Source organism: Podarcis gaigeae, assembly GCF_964106915.1.
Source record: "Podarcis gaigeae genome assembly, chromosome: Z".
In the NCBI taxonomy this organism is placed as follows: Eukaryota; Metazoa; Chordata; class Lepidosauria; order Squamata; family Lacertidae; genus Podarcis; species Podarcis gaigeae.
Window position 1 is genome coordinate 14,141,626 of NC_139691.1, and position 19,202 is coordinate 14,160,827.

General features: G+C 47.3%; 2 protein-coding genes across 21 annotated transcripts in view; both read right to left on the bottom strand.

Moving 5' to 3' along the window:
• Positions 1-255: 255 nt before the first annotated feature.
• On the bottom strand, positions 256-7,828 carry UCK1 (uridine-cytidine kinase 1). Its single transcript, XM_083721431.1, has 7 exons — positions 7,603-7,828; positions 6,097-6,256; positions 5,109-5,205; positions 4,505-4,647; positions 3,092-3,186; positions 1,853-1,901; positions 256-1,611 (listed from the first exon to the last, which is right to left on the bottom strand). The coding sequence occupies exons 1-7, from the start codon at positions 7,741-7,743 to the stop codon at positions 1,424-1,426; spliced, it is 873 nt and encodes a 290-aa protein (XP_083577557.1). The 5' UTR covers positions 7,744-7,828; the 3' UTR covers positions 256-1,423.
• A 5,169-nt stretch (positions 7,829-12,997) lies between these two features.
• RAPGEF1 (Rap guanine nucleotide exchange factor 1) overlaps positions 12,998-19,202 on the bottom strand; it is a 118,159-nt gene continuing 111,954 nt past the window's right edge. For all 20 annotated transcript variants that reach the window (XR_014559992.1, XR_014559993.1, XR_014559994.1 and 17 more), the window contains 3 exons: positions 18,655-18,752; positions 18,041-18,169; positions 12,998-17,148 (listed from right to left, as the gene is read on the bottom strand). Coding sequence is in view for 16 of the 20 variants with exons in the window: in XM_083721330.1 (XP_083577456.1) it covers positions 16,998-17,148; positions 18,041-18,169; positions 18,655-18,752 (378 nt within the window). In the remaining 4 variants the exon portion in view is untranslated. The remainder of the gene's footprint in view (positions 17,149-18,040; positions 18,170-18,654; positions 18,753-19,202) is intronic.

Below are 19,202 nucleotides of genomic sequence, written 5' to 3' on the forward strand. Positions count from 1 at the left end.
GAATTCATACCCTGGTCTCCTAGGTCTTTAACCACCACACCATGCTGGACAGTTCACTGTCTCCTCTCTCAGCTGAACAGAGCCTCCATAAACCTGGATGGTTCCTGTTGAACAAATCCTGGCAACTACTGTATGATTAGCGTACTTGAAGCCAAGGTAGGATTTGCACTGACCATATTCCTTTTGATCATATTATGGAGGTTCATAAATACACACACACAATGGAGGAAGGCAAAAACAACTCAGTCATGTGCTATTTTTCCATGTTATTTATTTATTAACAAAGCCAAAACAAACCAACTAACTAACTGAGTCAAGCCTTGCTTTTAGAAAATGTCGAGCTGGCAAGGCCTCACTTTTACCACTTGCCTGGGGGTTAAAATGACTCTATAAAAACCACTGACCAGGTATTTTCCAAAGTCAAAACAAGATCTCCGAACTTCGAAAAATGCCACCTGGTAGTGGCAGCGATAGCAGCATTTTAATAGAAAAACATTTTAGATGAGGCAAACACTGTTTACTTAGTGGTGATTACTGATCAAAGAAGAATCTACCACTCGTTAAAACTACAAGTCAACTGGAAGCCATAAAGGGATGGATTCTGCTATTGCCCACAGCTGATCTCAGCGGTTGCCCTTGTCTTGCTATATAGAGAGCGCAGAACTGCTCAGTCAGTTCTCTCTATGCTGGCTAGATGCAGTCTGTGAAAAGGCAGCTGCTTTATATTTAAAAACACACATCTTCCTAAGTCTATCCCGTCGTTACCTAGTGGAGTGCATAAAACCACCAAAGTTATCCCCTCCACCCCGGTCCTTGAGAAAGCACCATAAAATTGAGAGATAGAAGGGGGCAGGCTACCCCCATGGTTGCTAGAAGATAATGGTGATGCTGGATTTTTTTTGTACTAAAATGATTCTGGCTTTTAAAGCTAATGGCCACCCTTTTCTTCTTTCCCTTAGCAGAGAGACAATACGCGGCAGAAGAGAAATTGCACACCATTCCACATGGCCCTTTCCTATCTCAAAATATTATGCAAAAGTCTTGCTTTAATGAAATGAATTTGCAGGGAGATAAATTTGACTCTGAAAAGCAGCCTTCTGGCCATCACTCCTGTGTCAAATTATATTTGGGGGGGGGGGTAAGAAATAGGGAATAATTTACGCACAAAGACAATTTGCTTGCCTGTGGCAGACCCATTTTCTTTCCTAGAAAATTAAAAACCATGGCAGGCAAAGACTAGAGAGAACACCAAAAAAAGGAGCACCTTTCCTTTTAACTTCTGGGGCAGATTTAGGTACTAACTGAAAGGAGAGAAACTAAAAACAGAAGGCAGTTTAAAACCACAGAATATGGAGCACTGAAGGGCATCCATCCTTGGAACCGGTCAAAAGTCCAGCTGGTGTGGGAGGGGCTTCCGGCCGCCTTAGTGGGGGCGGCTGCTGGACTCCAAGTGGGACCGTTTGCCGGGAGCCAGCAGTGGGCTGCTGTCTACTTGCTCAGGGAAGGGCCTCTTGGAGGAGCGTCCATGCCCATTCATCGTCCCACGCTGCCACTTGCAGAGGTCACCATTAAGAATGTCCTGGATATGCTGCACAATGAGGTTTATAGCAACTGCCGGAAGAAAGGCAAGAGGTGAGTGGAGGAATTAATTACGGGAAGGGGACAGAGGTCAGTGGCAAACTAAGCACAGGGTCTGGCATCTACATTATTGCTAATTATTACAAAGGAATCGAGGGGCAGGTGGTGGAAAATTCCAGCTAATAACCATTTCTGAAGTCTGTGCATCTTCTTTGCCTGAAATGAATATACAAAATGAGCCTTCAGGAGCCTAGAACGGCAAAATGCCTCTTACCCATGTTGTCCACTCCTCGAGGGATAATCACATCAGCGTATTTCTTGGTCTGGAGATAAGAAATGCAACAACTGTGAGTCTATGAACAAACCTCCAGAGCTGCCTCTAGTGCCCTCTAGACATTGGTGGACTTCAACTCCCAACATCCCTCAACGTCCCCATTCTGGCTCAGTCTGATGAGAGCTAGAGTCCCAACCACGTCTAGAGAGTTCCAGGTGAGGGAAGGCTGCTCTGGAGACACCTGACCTCTGCCTTTAGGGCAGGAAGGGAGCAAGGAGGCTAAATCCATGTGGACTTTGTGAAGAAGCTTCCTCTTGTTACTGGTGTCATTTATGACAGAGGAATCTTCCTCAGATCAGGTTACCGTTCCCTTCCAGGCAACCCTCCAAGAGCCACATTCCAGTGATGGGTGGGACCGGAGGCAAAAGCAGATGGGGCAACCTATAAATTTTACCTTTGTAGAAACTAGCCTACTATACAAACACTGATGGACTCAACTCCAGCACTCAGACAAGTGAGAGGCATCAGTGGAGTTCAGGGAAGCATTCCAGCCAGGGAAATACATGCTTTGCAGCAAGGGCTTTGAGAGATGTAGCCTGGGGGAGTGTTCTGAAGGCCTGACACGTCTGCAAGGCTTACAGTATCCCAGGGCTGACTTTTCACAAGGTACTTTGGAGAACACACCCCACCAGCCCCAGCCAACAACCAGGGAGGGATGGGAGCTGTAGTTCAGAACATCTGGATAGCACCAGGGGTTGGGGAAGGCTGTCAGAGAGGCACAGTTCTTTCTGGGATGCAAGAAGTCCCTCTGGGTTCCATTCCCAGGTGAGGCTTTGTCCCAGAAGAAAGTGGGGAACCACACAATTAAGCTCAGTGGAATAACACACTTTAGGACACAGAAAGCCCCAGATCAGCATCTCCAGCTAAAATAAATAACCAAGGAGCAGCTGATGGGGAAAATACCTCCTCTCTGCTTGAGACTCAGGAAAGCGGCTGTCAGAATAGACACTACTGAGCTAGATGACCTAACAGTTTGACCTGGTCTAAGGCCACTTCCTATATTCCTAACATGAAGGGGAGGGGGAAGAAACCATAGGTTTGATTCCAAGCCAATGTCTATGAAGCCTCTCTTGAGACAGCTAGAGAGATACTGCGAGGAGGAAATGCTCCTCCACCAGCCTTCCATGCTTCCAAAATGGGCTTGAGAGGGAGGAGGGGGGGGATAAAAGATTCTGGTACCGGCAAACAGAACTCTTCAAAGGCAGGCTTGACAAACGTTGTGTACTGGGTCAGGATCTGCTCCAGGTCCCTTCCCCGCTTCATATCCCGGAGAACTACAGCCGGAGGAACCAAACAGGGCAGTTTAAAGAGACAAAAGAAAGTCTTTCTTCAAGCAGCACAGAATTACAACCACAGTTCAAGTCCACAAGATGTAGTGATGGCCAGCAACGTAGAATGCTTCAAAAGAGGACTGGACCAATTCATGGGGAATAATAAGGCTATTGATGGCTATAAGCCACAACATCTATGTTCTGTGTTCCAATGTTGGTGTCAATATATGCCTTGGCATACCAGTTGCTGGGAATCACAAGTGCTGTTGGTCTCAGGTCCTTCTTGTGGGCTTCCCATTATGGCTTCTGGTTGACCATTACAGGATGCTGGACTAGATGAACAAATGACCTGACCCAGAAGGGTTCTCCTTATGTTCTTAGTCCAGAACATCTGGAGGTTGGGGAAGATGTAGTGATGTCCTCCCCCTTAGATGGCTTCAAATTTTTGGAGGAGAGGCTATCAGTGGTTCTAGGTTCTACTTCCATGGTCTCCATTCTACTTCTCCCTAACATATTTAGAACATTGCTTCCTGTATACCCAAGGGATGAGGAACCTGCAGCCCTCTGGATGTTGTGGGACTCCAACTCCCATCAGTCTCAGCCAACATGGCCACGTATCAGGGATGCTGGGAGTTGGAAGTCCAGCAACATCCAAAAGGCCTTAGGTTTCCCCATCCCTGACTGAAGTAGCAGCATTCCTCTTCAATGCCTCTGTTTAGAAGCATAGGGATGCGGGTGGTGCTGTGGTCTAAATCACTGAGTTTCTTGGGCTTGCCAATCAGAAGGTTGGTGGTTCGAATCTGCACAACGGGGTGAGCTTCCGTTGCTCTGTCCCAGCTCCTGCCTACCTAGCAGTTTGAAAGCACACCAGTGCAAGTAGATAAATAGGTACCGCTGCGGTGGGATGGTAAACGGCATTTCCGTGCGCTCTGGTTTCCATCACGGTGTTCCGTGGCACCAGAAGCGGTTTAGTCCTGCTGGCCACACGACCCAGAAAGCTGTCTGTGGGAAAACGCCAGTTCCCTCAGCCTGAAAGTGAGATGAGCACCACAACCCCATAGTCGCCTTTGACTGGACTTAACCGTCCAGGGTCCTTTACCTTTTACCTTTACCTCTGAAGGAGCATTTCCTAATGAGAAAAGAGATCTTTTTTTATCAGGGCTGGGGAATCTGTGACCCTCCAGATGTTGCTGGACTCCAGCTCCCATCAGCCCCAGACAGCATGGCCAATGGTTTATGGGATAGTGGAGGCAACATCTAAGGAAGTTTCTGACCCCTGTGGTAAAAGTGTTTAAATAAATTCCAATAAACCAGGGGTTACCTCTCCGGGAGAGCCTGACATCTGAGTCCGTATCAACGAAAAGACGGAGATGAAACATGTCCCGGATATCTTGAGTATAGAATACCAGAATTCCCTCAAAAAGCACCACATCTGCAGGGTAGACCATAGTCGTCTCAGGCAGCCTGCAGTGGACATGACACGGAATGGCAAGATGTGCTTAAGAAAGGTCCCAGTGTGACTGTTCCAAATGCCCAGGGAGAACATCTGGAATGTCATGCTTCCCGTTTCAGCACTTTAGAATGCTTGAGGGGGCTGGGGATGTTTAGCCTGGAGAACAGGAGACCGAGAGGTGATAGGATAGCCATATTCAAAGAACTGAAGGGCTGTCACGTGGAAGAGGGAGCAAGCTTGTTTTCTGCCGCTCCAGAGGGTAGGACCCAATGAATTCAAATGACCTTAGGAAGATCTTTCTGATGGTAAGAGCTATTCGCCAGGGGAACAAGCTATGTCAGGACGTGGTCATCTTTCAGGGATTCTTTAGCTGCAATCCCTGCAATTGTAGAGGGTTGGACAAGATGACCCTTTCCAACTCTACAATTCTAAGACCACATTTTGCCCCCAAAAACAGGAAATGCATACTGACCTGGAATGGGTCACAAAATCATACGTTGGAACCTCAACCGTTTGGCCATCCACAATATTCTTCAACGTCATTTGCATTAATTCATTGTCAAAAGCATCTGCAATGCAAAAAAATAAGGGTGGCCAAACGAAACTGGATCAGCAGCAGAGGCAGTTTCAGAATTAAGATGCACTGCAAGTCAGGCACTATGACGGTGGTACAAAAGCTGCTTCCACGCAGTCTGATCTCGTGTACTGAGGACCCATGCAGGCGATGTGAATTACTGGTCCCGTATCACAGCAGCAACTAACAAATAGGACTTTTATTACCTGTTTGACAGGTGGGATGTGGAGGCAATTTCACCTGTACAAGGGGGGAAAGCAGATGGTTCTGTGCAGTGCTAGCCCTGCTCAGAGTAGAACCACTGGAATGGATGGCCTTGACTTAGGTGCTTAAATTTCAGTGGGTCTACTCTGAACAGGGCTTAGCTGGCTGCAACATAAAGCTATCTATGGACAGCATCTTCAAAGGCAAGGTTTTTTTTTTTAGAAAAATACAGTGGTACCTTGGGTTAAGTACTTAATTCATTCCGGAGGTCTGTTCTTAACCTGAAACTGTTCTTAACCTGAAGCACCACTTTAGCTAATGGGGCCTCCTGCTGCTGCTGCTGCGCCGTTGGAGCACAATTTCTGTTCTCATCCTGAAGCAAAGTTCTTAACCTGAGGTAATATTTCTGGGTTAGCAGAGTCTGTAAACTGAAGCGTATGTAACCTGAAGTGTATGTAACCTGAGGTACCCCTGTAAATGAATACTGGGTTTAATTTTTAAAAATTTAGACAATATTTGTTCCCAAGATTCTCCAGATCACAGGCTGGAAAACACAAAGTGCTGCTGGATGCCATAAGCATAAAATTTGGGGGGCAGACGTCTACTCTGAGGGAGACCCTCTTTCCCATCCATAGGACTGCTAAGTGTACTGTCTAAAAATTACCTGCCCCACTGGGTATACCTGGGTGATCAAAGTTGTACTGTCCCTTCAGGGCTTTTGCCTTCTGCTCCGTCGTAAGCACTTTATAGAACCGATCCTGGCTGAGGATAACGACTTTCCGCTGACGGTGATCCACTTCATTTTGCCCCACCAACTCCATGATTTTCTCACACACTGTCGACTGCCCAGGAGGAGGAGAATTTTGGAACAAATCAGAAAAGCAAACCCACCTACGCACGTGGTCGAAATTTCTCAGCCTAGCATACCTAAAACAACGAACGTAGCACTATAGTCCACGAAGGAAGAGGCAGATGTAACCATAAATTTAAACTGAACAGAAGGAGAAGACCCTAGAAACCAGAAACCTTACAGTGCCTGCTTTATCATGCAAAGTAATGAGGGACTTGGGGGATTTTTTGGGGGAGAGAGCAGTGGTGGACCTACATTTTGGGGGCCTTGAAGCTTTAACTGTTATGGTGTGCCCTTCCCAACCAGCAATGAGGTCTGGGTAACCATTCTTATCTTCTTCAGTGGGTTGTTCCACAACAGATCAAAACAATTTTCAAAGAAATTGTAACTACTGCACCTCACATTTTGATTAAAATTGCTGTACTGGATTATCTTGCATGTGTGTGAATAATTATCTTGCCACTGGTGTGAATAATAATTAAAAAATCCTATGCCTTATTGTTTTCTAGTTATGGGGGGAGGAAATGAAAAACAGGGAAAATTTGGGGTGTCCTTTTTGAAGAAAAAAATGTAAGCTATGTGGACTAAACTCACCTCTGCGCCCCCTCTGAAGATTTAGTTTCAATAGTTTCATAACAGATCATCTCTCCCTGGAGACCTAGAGATGTGAGGATACACTGCTCCGCCTTCTTTCTTTTAGCAAATGTTTTGTGTCACTGGGGAAGTGGTAATTCTGTATTGATTTGTTTTGGATGTTTGTATGTGATGCCAATAAAAGGTTTGGTGATGATGATAATGGATCGTCATCTGCCCCTGGATGGTGGAGCGGGAATCACATGCAAAAAAACACTGTGGAGTAGGCACTAAAAAGTGTCAGACTAGGCCCTGGGAGAGATCAAGGCTCAAAACTTCCCTACTCCAACCATGAAGCCCACCGAGTGACCAGTTCCATAAGTGTCTCAGCCTAACCCACCTCACGGGGTTGTTGTGAGGATAAAATAGGGCGGGGGGTGGGTGGGAGAAGAACACGTGACCCCCTTGGAGGAAAGATGAGATACAAACGTTAGAATAAATGCAATGTAAGCATCACCATCATGATCCGGGACGTTTAAAGGTGTCAGGAGAGATATAGGAAAAATTCTCAGGGATTTGAAGCTTTTGCAAGAATCGCGCATAGGGTTTAACTGGTCCGCAGTGCAATGCAATGCAATCAGGAGAATTAACTCACATTCTGTTGCTTTGCTTGCAATATCGTTATTTTGTTGTTTTTGCATTTTTATTTTGCACTCTGGCAGGGGCGCGGCGGCCCACGTAGCCAGGGAGCCCACGCTTACCTACCTTGCCGCTGGCGGTGCCTCCGCTCACCCCGATCAGGAAAGGACGCGGATGCGGCCGCTCCGCCTCCCCGGCGCCCGGCAGGCTGCTGCTGCTGTTACTACTACCGCTGCACCCGATGCCATTGCTGCCCGTAGTGGCCATGGCTTGGGCATTGCAGAAAGGGCCGCCCCGTCTCAGATGCCGCAGCTGCCACTGCCCCAGGACGCACAGACTCCATCTCCCAGCAACCACAGCGCGGCGCGGAGCGCTCCGTCGGCTCACGGGCGGGCCGCGGCGCACGCTGGGAAACGAAGTTCTTTAGCCTCGTCCGGAGAGCTTGCGCAAAGTCGGTTGCGCACGAAGGCGGTAGTGATAAGGGGCGGGGCGGGGGCGCCGGGGGCGGGGCTTTTGGGGTTAGCAGGCGGGGCTGAAGTTGGGAAGGAAGCGCAATAAAGTGCTGCAGCATAGGATTAAAAAAAAAAGTTAAATACTTGGAAATCCGAGCAACTATAATTTATACGGAAGGGGGGGCATGTCTTCTTTACCTTCTTCGCTACAATATATCAATTTATTTCCAATTGTCAATGTCAAAAGGGACTAAAATCTATAAAATTCATAGAAAATCAACGTGCCAATTTGCTCAATTTCTCTAGGACTCCATCACACCTCCCCTGTCCTCCATAATCCTTCAAGCAAGGTGTCAAGACCCTAATCCTGTCAAATCACTCTGCCAAGCCTTTCTCCAGGCAATGCCAGTACATGGACCATTGTCTTCTCATCAGGATGTGCTTATCTGTGCATATTTCCAGCTCTGCAAATTCCCCCTCCCTCCTCCATATGTTAATCCTGTGTAATCCAACCTCTTCTTAATGTATTCATGATGTAATCTGTGTAACCCAACCTCTCTTTAATGTATTCATGATGTAACTGGGATGTATTTTGCACTGTATTCTTGGACATGGAGGGAAGTTTCAAAAGTTCATGTCACCCCTTTCTCGCTGTTCAATCTCGCCTTGAACCTGTTGTGCAATAAACTTGGATCTTCTGCTGCTTGCTCCTGTCTCTGGCTGAGCTCATTTTCCTCCGCAGGGACCCGCGGACTTAGTCCGATGAGCTGGGTGGCAGAGCAGCCTCGCACCCAGATTTTTACCGTAACAATAATCAACCAAATTTTGTTCATTGTGCTGCACCACACAAGGCTGAGTACACAGCATACATTTAAAGTGCATTATTCATTATCAGCACCAAGAATCCTGGGAACTGCAGTTATGGGTTTTGGGAATAGTAGTACTGTCAAGGGATTATCTACAATTTCCAGGATTATTTGGGGGGAATTATGTACCGGGTACTTTAAATGTATGCCATGTAGGCAGCCTAAGAGACTTGTGACATCTAAAAGACTAACAATTCACTTTAAAGGTAAAGGTAAAGGTACCCCTGCCCGTACGGGCCAGTCTTGACAGACTCTGGGGTTGTGCGCCCATCTCACTCAAGAGGCCAGGGGCCAGCGCTGTCCGGAGACACTTCCGGGTCACGTGGCCAGTGTGACATCGCTGCTCTGGTGAGCCAGAGCTGCACACGGAAACGCCGTTTACCTTCCCGCTGGTAAGCGGTCCCTATTTATCTACTTGCACCCGGAGGTGCTTTCGAACTGCTAGGTTGGCAGGCGCTGGGACCGAGCAACGGGAGCGCACCCCGCCGCAGGGATTCGAACCGCCGACCTTTCGATCGGCAAGCCCTAGGCGCTGAGGCCTTTACCCACAGCGCCACCCGCGTCCCTTAACAATTCACTTTAGCTTATCCAAATTGTTTATTAAATTTCTATCCCACAGTTCCTTTCAAAAGGAGCCCAGGAGTGGCAGAAATACTATTAAAATAAAATAAAATATATTAAAAACCATTTGTAACATCTAAAATCATCCCTCATCCTCCAGCAGCTTCAGGGTTAACTGAATATCTCAATAGGACTTGGCAGCAGAAAGGAAAACAGCTAACCCCAAATCACATTCTGAAGCTGGGGCAGCAGTGGCAGAGCAAGCAGAATTGGAATGGAGTAACCATCCACTGAGCGCTGGACAGAAGCCCTTCCACCATTATGATAGGACTGGAAGCGCCTACACCTGTGAAACAACATGTGGAAGGCTCAGCCAAATGGCAAGCTGCGCCTCCAGGCAACACCCAGTAGTGCAGGATCTTAGAGCGCCAGAGGAGGAGGTGGTGCTGGCCAGAGTGCCAGTACCCTAGAGCCTAGGTGAAGGGAACATAGTTCCGCATGGCACCTATGGGCAGATTGCAAGGGGAAGGAAAGGTGCTGCTACATAATATCAGTGCAGAGGATGTGGTGCTTCTGGGTGGCCAGCGCATAGCCCAGCTGATTTGTGAAAAACTGGGCACACCAGCCATCCAACAGGTAGCAGAGCCAGGGCTCCCCACCAACCCCTGGTGCCAACTCCAGGGACCTCGTGGGCTTGTGTACCCACAAAAATGTTGCTGTGGGTGCCCAGCCTCTGCCCCTGCTGCCACCTGTCGCCTTACCTCTGGTGCTGTGGTGGTGACCGAGCTGAAGCCTGTGCCTCCATTGTGGGGCCTCTGTTGAAGCCTGCTGCAGCCATGGATGTGGTTCTGGGGTGGTTCTGCAGTTGGCCTCAATAGAGGCTCCACAGCAGAGGCCCAGGCCCAGTTGCTATTGCAGTGCTGGAGCACGGTTGTGTGCTGCGCATCATGATGTGACAATGTGATGTCACACTGACATGACGGTGTGGTGCATGCAGAGTACCCACAGCGTGGGGCCGAAGTCAGTGCACCTGCTACCAACAGAAGGGGTAAAGTTTTCAGATCCACAGATTGTGAGTTAACACCAGGACAGAAGGTATGGGTTGTTTATCCCAATCAACTCAACCAACCTGATGAGATGATCAGTCAGAGCTACTTACTGCGTGGTAATAACTAACACCGCTTGCCCAATGCATCTGCGTACGGCTTAAGTAAGGTACAGGAATAACGGGATTCTCAGCCTGCTTAGAGGAAGCATAACACACTAAATGTGTCATACAGTCCTTTATCTTGTGTGTATTATGTTCCCCATATTGTATATAACCAATTTTGGTTTTTTTTTAATGCAAGCAGGTCATGGGAAAGGGAAACAAGCAATTGATGGACGCAACCCAATAAACTCTTCTGTGCATGAGCAGCAAGTTCCTTTCTAGAACCGAAGACTGATGTGACAGAGAACTGGAAACAGTCCTATTCCAAAGTGCAAGCTGTTATTGGGGGGCTGAGAGAGCAGAGCAATTAGTAAGATATGAAGGGAAGATAGTGTAAAGCCAAGGGGTGGAATGTGGTGGAAATGCAGAAGAATTGCAATTGAGGTGGTGTAGGTGGCCTTGCGCAATTCACCCTTCGTCTAATGCGGTGCTGCTGACTTCATTGCTTGCAGGAGCGCTTCTGTTCTTGGAGATGGCCCAGCTGTGGGTTAATTGCTTTGCTGGCCTAGATCATGGGTAGGCAACCTAAGGCCTGGGTGCCAGATCCGGCCCAATCGCCTTCTAAACCTGACCAGTGGACGGCCCAGGAATCAGTGTGTTTTTACATGAGTAGAATGTGTCCTTTTATTTAAAATGCATCTCTGGGTTATTTGTGGAGCCTGCCTGGTGTTTTTACATGAGTAGAGTGTGTCCTTTTATTCAAAATGTATCTCTGGGTTATTTGTGGGGCATAGGAATTCATCTTTATTTTATTTTCAAAATACAGTCTGGGCCCCCACAAGGTCTGAGGGACAGTGGACCGGCCCCCTGCTGAAAAGGTTTGCTGACCTCTGGCCTAGATCATGTCAGATGAAGGTAACCTAGAGAAAGGGAAGCCTTGCTGCAGTTCTAAACTGCTGATATGTGCAGCATAACTTGGCCAGGCTGAGAAATACCGTAATTTTCCATCCATAAGACGCCCCCATGTATAAGACACCCTTATTTTTGGGGACTCAAGAAAATGGGGGGAGATGACACAGAGTTATTGAGCTTTTTTTAGGGGGGACAGCTGAAAATCGCTCACCTTCACGCATCCAAAACTACACCTCTTGTCTGTCCCCTCGGCAGCAGAAGCGGCCTGCGCAACTGCCAGTGTCAGCCAATCAACACCAGCCATTGATGCAGCAACCAATAACACACCCAATAGTTGCTGACAGCTGCAGCAGCAACCAATCAAACATCTACCCCATGCACTATCCATGTATAAGAAAAAAACCATAGTCTTATACATGGAAAAGTACGGTACTTTGCTGCTACACCCCTGGGGCTTTCTGCAGCTGAAAGGAGGGTTTCTGCCATTTGTCTCATATTGTATCCTTGTGTAAAGCAGGGTCTGGTATTCTTGTGCCAAGATCCTTTGGCCTTTGGCAAAACAGAAAAGTAGCTCTGTTTTTGATACAAATGTCTGGGCACATTTTTGCCTCCACAAAGGGAATGGCTTCCACCCCAAGATGGGATGACCTTCTTTGAAGAACCGTAGCTCCCTGGTAGAGCACCTGCCTTGCAAGCAGAAGGTCCCAGCATCTCCAGGTAGGGCTGCAAAACTCTAAGACCCCAGGAGGGTCCACCAGCCTCTGGCCCGTTTGTTCTGTGAGTCACCATTTAAATACTGCAGAAAGCCACAGTAGCACTATACTGGGTGCCCATGGGCACTGGGGGAAATTTAAAAATCAGCTCCCGTACATCATTGGGGGGCAGTGTTGCTGTCACCACCATGCAGATGCCTAACGATGGCTCAGACCGGAAGGAACTTTAGGAACCCAAATCAGACTCATTGGGCCATCCAGTTCAATACTGTCTACAATATCTGGGAGAGGCTTTCAGGCAGGGGGTCTCTTCCATTCCTTCCTGGAGATGCCAGAGGTTGGACCTGGGACCTTCTGCATGAAAAACATGCACAATACCACTTAGGTGTGGTCTACTTTCAAAGATGGAAGTAATATTCTAGTCTCTGTGGTCCTGAAGAGCTGGTGGTCCTGAAGAGTTTTAAGTAGGGACCTGGAAAGCTGGCCTTATCCTGAAGCAAACTATTGGTCCACCCAGATCAATATAGTCTACACTGACTGGCAGTGGCTCTCTGGGGTTTTAGGCAGGGGGACTTATCCCAGTCCTGTTTGAAGCTGTTGGGGATTGAATTTAGGACCTTCTGCTTGCAAAGCAGATGCTTACACCAGTGAGCTACAGCCCTCAAGCTTTACTCTGGGACATATTGATTCTGAAGCTGGCCATGGTAATTCGCCTACCACCTGGTTCTCTGGTGTGGGATTTCCCACTGCGGATCACCCCACCTTCCCCCCATCTCCCACCAGGCGAATGGCCCAAACAGGCCAACCAACAGGAACCAGGAAGAGAGACATGGTAGACAAGCAGGAAACCAGACCAATGGGAGAAACTGGATTTGATTGTCACTTTAATCTTGGCTGACCAAGGCATGCACTGTAAAATAGGATGATATTCAAGGCTGGGTTCTTTAACCACATTTATTGTCACTTGTTTGAGTGTCTCCCTCGCCCCTTTCTCTTTAATATATAAAAAAGTAACAGGTTTGGACATTTTTACAATCAGGATTCAGGGTGGGTGGGGTAAACCATAAATATACACCATCAGACCGAGGGAGGCTGGTTGGCAGAACAGCAAAGTCAAGGAAATTTTTCAGCAAGCTTGAAAATGCAAGGAATGCCTCATCTTTTTTGAAGCACAGAGTCACAACTTGAACTGGAAAAAAAACCCCACCACCGCTTCCTCCCTTTGCCCCCAATGCTTTTGCCACCACCCCAATTTAAGTAAAACCCCATCCCTGCCAAGGGAATGACTGTGAGAGCACCACAGTAAATAGTGCTGAAATTAACACAAACCAACAGTCGGATTCTGAAGCTGGGTATTTTTTTGCAGTAAATGCAATTTTTATGGGTTCAAATTCCAGCACATATTTTTCTTTAAAAAGCTCCAATGCCTGGGGTTAACAATCATTTAGAACTCTCACCTGTCTACCCGCCCACCCAATTCTGAACGGAGCAAGGGTTAGAGGAAAGTCTGGAAGCCTTTGGTCTACAAATCCCATTACCCACCACCACCATGTAACTCCAAGCTGGCTACAGGGGCGGATGGGAATTGTGGACTGACAACCTCCAGCAGGCTAGACTACAACCGGTGGGGCATCCCTGGCTCTATCCACTTACTCATGAACCAAGACACAGGGGCAAAGGCTCACCTAACCCTTCGCTCCCCAATGTGAAGTGCAATTAGGTGACTAATAGTATCATTCTGAAGCTGCCAGGGTATGAAAGCTGCAGATTCTGGTGAGGGCCAGAACCCCTCCAAAGGCGGTAGAAATGTAAGGACCTTTTTAGGTCCACCTTAGCTGCAAGACTGAGGGCAAATACAAAACATCCAATATTTTCTCAGGGGGGAGTCCTTCACCAAACTCCAACCCCAGACCTCCTGATGTCACTGGCAACTTGCACAGGAGGTTCACCCACGCATGCCCATCTGTGGCAAGTTGAAATGAAAGACACACACAAGGGTATAAACGGCAACATATTGCTTGCTGCAAAACACCCTTTAAATTAATAAAACAAAATAAAGTAAGATGAGCTGCACAGTATTACACTGAAAGATTCTGCAGAGAAGGTTGGGGCCAGGTGAGTAGTCTGCTTCTGCCCAGTGGATTTCCTCCTCCCAATTTTATTCACAGGGCAAGGAAAGAGATAGAAGCCTCTGCCTCAATAGATAACAAAGCCATTGGCCACAGTTAACAAACTGAAAAGCAAAAGTCATTCCCAAATCCTGGGCAGGCAAGTCCACGTCTTGAGCCCAACTTTCAACAAGCTGCTTTCAAGATTATTTGGCATCAAGAAAAAAACCTGCTCTGTTTAGGCCCCCTTATATTATATTAAAAAAGAGAGAATGTGAGCTGGTTTGGATTTAACAATCCTAATTTGCTAAACCAGCAGTGCATTGTGGTTTCTTTAAACTAGGCTTGGGGAACTCTTGGCCCTGCAGATGTTGCTGAATTACAGTTCCCCTCATCCCTGGCCACACTTGCTGGAGTTGATGAGAACTGTCTTCAGGAACATCAAGAGACCCCAAAGTTCCCCACGCCTGCTTCAAAACCCAAAGCTTCCTGTTGACTCCAAAATGTTGTAATTTAATCCTTGGGCTCCAAATCTGATGTAAAAAAACCAGAATTAAATCCTGGCCACAGTAATATTTCAGCTGCAACAAGAAACTCTGGTCTAAAATAACCATGATGGAAGGGTCAAAGGCACAGGAGTGAGAAGGGGGCACAACACTCATTGCCAGGCCAGTAAAGTTTTATTAAACCAGGATCATTATCTCTGAGCTGGCCCCCATATCAGCCGCAGCTCCTATGAAGATGACCTGTAGCCAAGGAGATGCTTGCTTGTTGCTCAGACCAAGAACCCAGTGTGACCTGGAAGCTGTTTTATGTAAGGTGAAGGCGCTGGACTACGGTGGTTGATTTCAGGTGCCACAGTGGGTTAGCAGATTGAGATGGACAGATATGACTCATTTGGGGAAGAGAAATCCATTGGGAAGTTCTTCTACAGAAGCATCAATGAAATAAATGGAAGATGCGAAAGAGTGTTCTGATGCAGGTCTCTCCAACCCACTTAATTTGAGGCAGCTTTTCAACCGTTTTGCTCCAAATGGATGGCGCAACAGCTCCTCATAGATGTGCCCTCCCACCCCAAGTTCTCACTTTGAATTTTTGACACCACCCCCATCTCAGCCTGATGCTTCTAGACAGCCAAGTATTTTGTTTGCTTTGTTTTCCTTTACACGTTGCTTAGCACTTTTAAGTTTCTTCTTAAAAAACCCCACGGGCCACTCAGTCATGCATCCAAAGAAAAAGGAAAGGATACTGATGATGTTGCCTAGAGGTTCGTATTTACAGACGGTCTCATTTTCTACATGTTTACTGCATTAACAGCTAGTACCATCGCTACAATAAGGGCTCCCATAGCGAGTACAAGGGGGTGGATGTCACAGAACCTCAACAATTCCAGATTTCCTGAGTCAAATAAGAGTAAAGAGATTCCAGGTGAACTTGGGGAAGATCCAGGTGAACTTGGGGAAGATCCAGGTGAATTTGGGGAAGATCCAGGTGAATTTGGAGAAGATCTAGGTGTATTTGGAGAAGATCCAGGTGAATTTGGAGAAGATCTAGGTGAATTTGGAGAAGATCCAGGTGAGTTTGGGGAAGATCCAGGTGAATTTGGAGATCTAGGTGAATTTGGAGAAGATCCAGGTGAGTTTGGGGAAGATCCAGGTGAATTTGGAGAAGATCCAGGTGAATTTGGAGAAGATCTAGGTGAATTTGGAGAAGATCTAGGTGAATTTGGAGAAGATCCAGGTGAGTTTGGAGAAGATCTAGGTGAATCTGGAGAAGATCCAGGTGAGTTTGGAGAAGATCTAGGTGAATCTGGAGAAGATCCAGGTGAGTTTGGGGAAGATCCAGGTGAGTTTGGAGAAGATCCAGGTGAGTTTGGAGAAGATCCAGGTGAATTTGAAGAAGATCCAGGTGAGTTTGGGGAAGATCCAGGTGAATTTGGAGAAGATCTATGTGAATTTGGAGAAGATCCAGGTAAGTTTGGAGAAGATCCAGGTGAGTTTGGGGAAGATCCAGGTGAGTTTGGGGAAGATCCATGTGAATTTGGAGAAGATCCAGGTGAATTTGGAGAAGCTGTGTCAGTGGTGGACATATTGTCCAGAGGGCAGCTGCCCATCTTGTTCCTTTTCCACATTGGTGATGGGGGCCATTTGATTGATTAAATATCCCTGTAAACATGTAAGACTTTGCAAGGGTAGAATGTTACTTCACTCTTTTTTCCTTTTTTCTTTTCCTCCCAGTGTCTGTGGGTGGGGAAGTATTGTGAAAAATGGTTCTCCTCGGTTATGACCTTGATGGCAACCCACTTTTCATCCCTCACACATGCTAAATGCCCATTGGGCGAGACCATGGGCACGTCAATACATGGCTCAACGCAAGATGCAGCAACTTCACTTCCCTCTTGTCGTGTTGCAGTGCGAGGAGCGCAAGAAAAAAAAAGTTCAGATTTGGCAAAAGTGGGAACACTCTGGCACAAAAAAACAAACAAACCCTGACCCCCTTTCCTGTGTGCTCCCTTTTCAGGCAGAAAAGCTCATCTATGGCACTGAGGAAGGAGAGCAGGACGCTGCTTTGGTGACTCTCCCCTGCGGCCTGATGGGAAGGAAGCCCACAGGTGCCGCTGAGACAACTCAACCCCTGGGCTGGGCCCAGGAGGGGAGGAGGTGGGGGGATATGGCCCGGTCACAGGTCCAAGTCTCATAGCTGCCGTCTGTGCAGGCACCCAGCGATCCTTTTGCCCATGGCCTTCATTAGCTTCCCGTCTAGGTTTTCTCCTCCCTGTCTGTCTTCCGCCTTGTGATGTTTCGAGGCTTGATTTTGAGCGAAAGTTCCCACAAGGCCTCCTCCGCCAGGTGGTCGCTGAAGTCATTGAAAAATGAGATGATGTCATCATTCCGTTTGATGTCGTAATGCCTGCAGCAATGAGAGAGAGAGAGAGAGAGAGAGAGATGTTTTATAACAGAAAGTGCCGCTTTATTCAGGACTGCCCCCTAGCTGGAAGCCAAAAGAATGCAATGTTCCATTCACTGCCTTCCCACCCCAAAAGGCAAGGCTCACTGATATAACCAGAACATAAAAATTCTGCAAGCCAAGCATCCAAAATCCTGTGCTAAGAGAAGTCAGATACTGTGGTCTGTATAAATTGGACAGATTCACCTAATTGTCTCCAAATGGTTAGGCTAAAATAAAAAGCTGGTTAGTTCTCTGCCTGCCCAATGGTATCCATTATAAAGCTACTATAGATATAATCCTGTAAATGTCCACAACACGACAAGCAGCCCGGTGCGTGGGGAACATGGCGCCCCCACACATCAAGAGGCATTTCCTGTCTTCCAATATACATGCAGGTCCTGCTTACCAGCCACAATGCATTTCCTGGAAATTGTTAGGCAAGTGCTTGAATAACAAGTCCATGATTTCCATTGATTCTTATGGGAACATTTCTAATCCATGATCTCTCTCTCCCCCCTCCCACCACGGCTTCTTCCTTAAATGGCTGCAGTCAACCAGCAAAGAGACAAAAGAAAAACTCTCCTTCTGTCTGATTTGTCCAACCTCTCTCCCTGTCTCCATGGCTTTTGCCTGAAAATGGCTGTTGGTGACCAGCAGCAAAGTTGTGGCTAATAGTTTCTGGCTTTAATCGAGTGGACAGTGAAGTGAAGTGTAACTCTCCACCCCCCACCCTTTTATAAAATGCCAGTCTAGACAAGTTTCTTGCTCTTTGCTATAGCCACACATCGCATGCTCCTAGTCCTCAAGTGTTCATAGGTGTGCACAATGCAAGAGAGCAGTGGGTACCACTTACACTTGCTGGAAGCACCTCATGCTGTCCAGGATGTTGAACTGCTGCCAGCGCTTGGAGAAGTTGACTTTGCCATCAATGTAGTCCGGATTCCCCAAGTGGACAAAGGTCAAGTCTTGCAGTATGAGACCTCTGGAGAGAAAGAGATGTGAAAGTGGAAGATGAAGGCCTTCTGTTATGGTTTGAAATGACAAGTGTGTTCACATAGGTCTATTAATATCTCTGGGTCCAACCCAGAGGGCAGGACTTCAGTTACAGGAGGGTAGATTCCTGGTGAACACCAGGAGAAATGTCTTGATGGGAAGAGCAGTTTTAAAAGGGAACTGTTGACCTAAAGCAGGCGTGGGGAGCCTTTGGCCCTCTGGATGTTGCTGAACTACAACACCCATGATCCCTGGCCATGCTTACTCAGTCTGGTGGGCTCTCTGCTCCTGACCTGGAGGGATAAGTGCTCTCTCATTTGCTGCGAGAGATTTGGCCAGCCATCTGTTGGTGATGACCTTCCTCTGGACTTCTCCAAACTGAGCAGCAGGTGAGGTGGACCAGATGGATTGCAAGACTCCCCTTGCAGCCAGCAGGGAAACCCCAGAGAATGTTTGTCTGTGTGAGCTACTCACAAGTACGGTATACAAGGCGGCTCCACCTCTGAGAGGGCAGCTCGGTATGCCCGGAAGGAGGATGAACTGTCAATCAGAGTGCAATACTCAGCCAGACCCTGGCAGGAGACACAAAACATGAAGACATAGCATGAATTCTCTGAGAGACTGAACACATTTGGATGCTCCACAAATCCAGGTGGGTCGGAGGCAAAAGATGCACCTCTCTGTATTCTGCTATGGGACACAGAAGAATCTAGCACCTCAAGAACCTCATTCCTGGCAAACAGCAATAAAAACGAAAAAGCAAGTGGCTACTAGCTCTCATGGTTGTGGTGAAAAACTTAAGGGCACACACTTTACTACACAGTGTTTCCCATCAACAGCTGATGACTGGTGGCAGCCCGTCTTGTTACTGCAATCCACTGGAAAGAAACTCAAGATCTTGTGCTAGATAAGGGATACCACCTTTTATGGAATATTGAGATTATACAGGAGAAATCACGCACATTCCAAAATATTGACGAGGAGGATTATCAGCGCCAGACTCTTTTCAAATGGTGTGCACT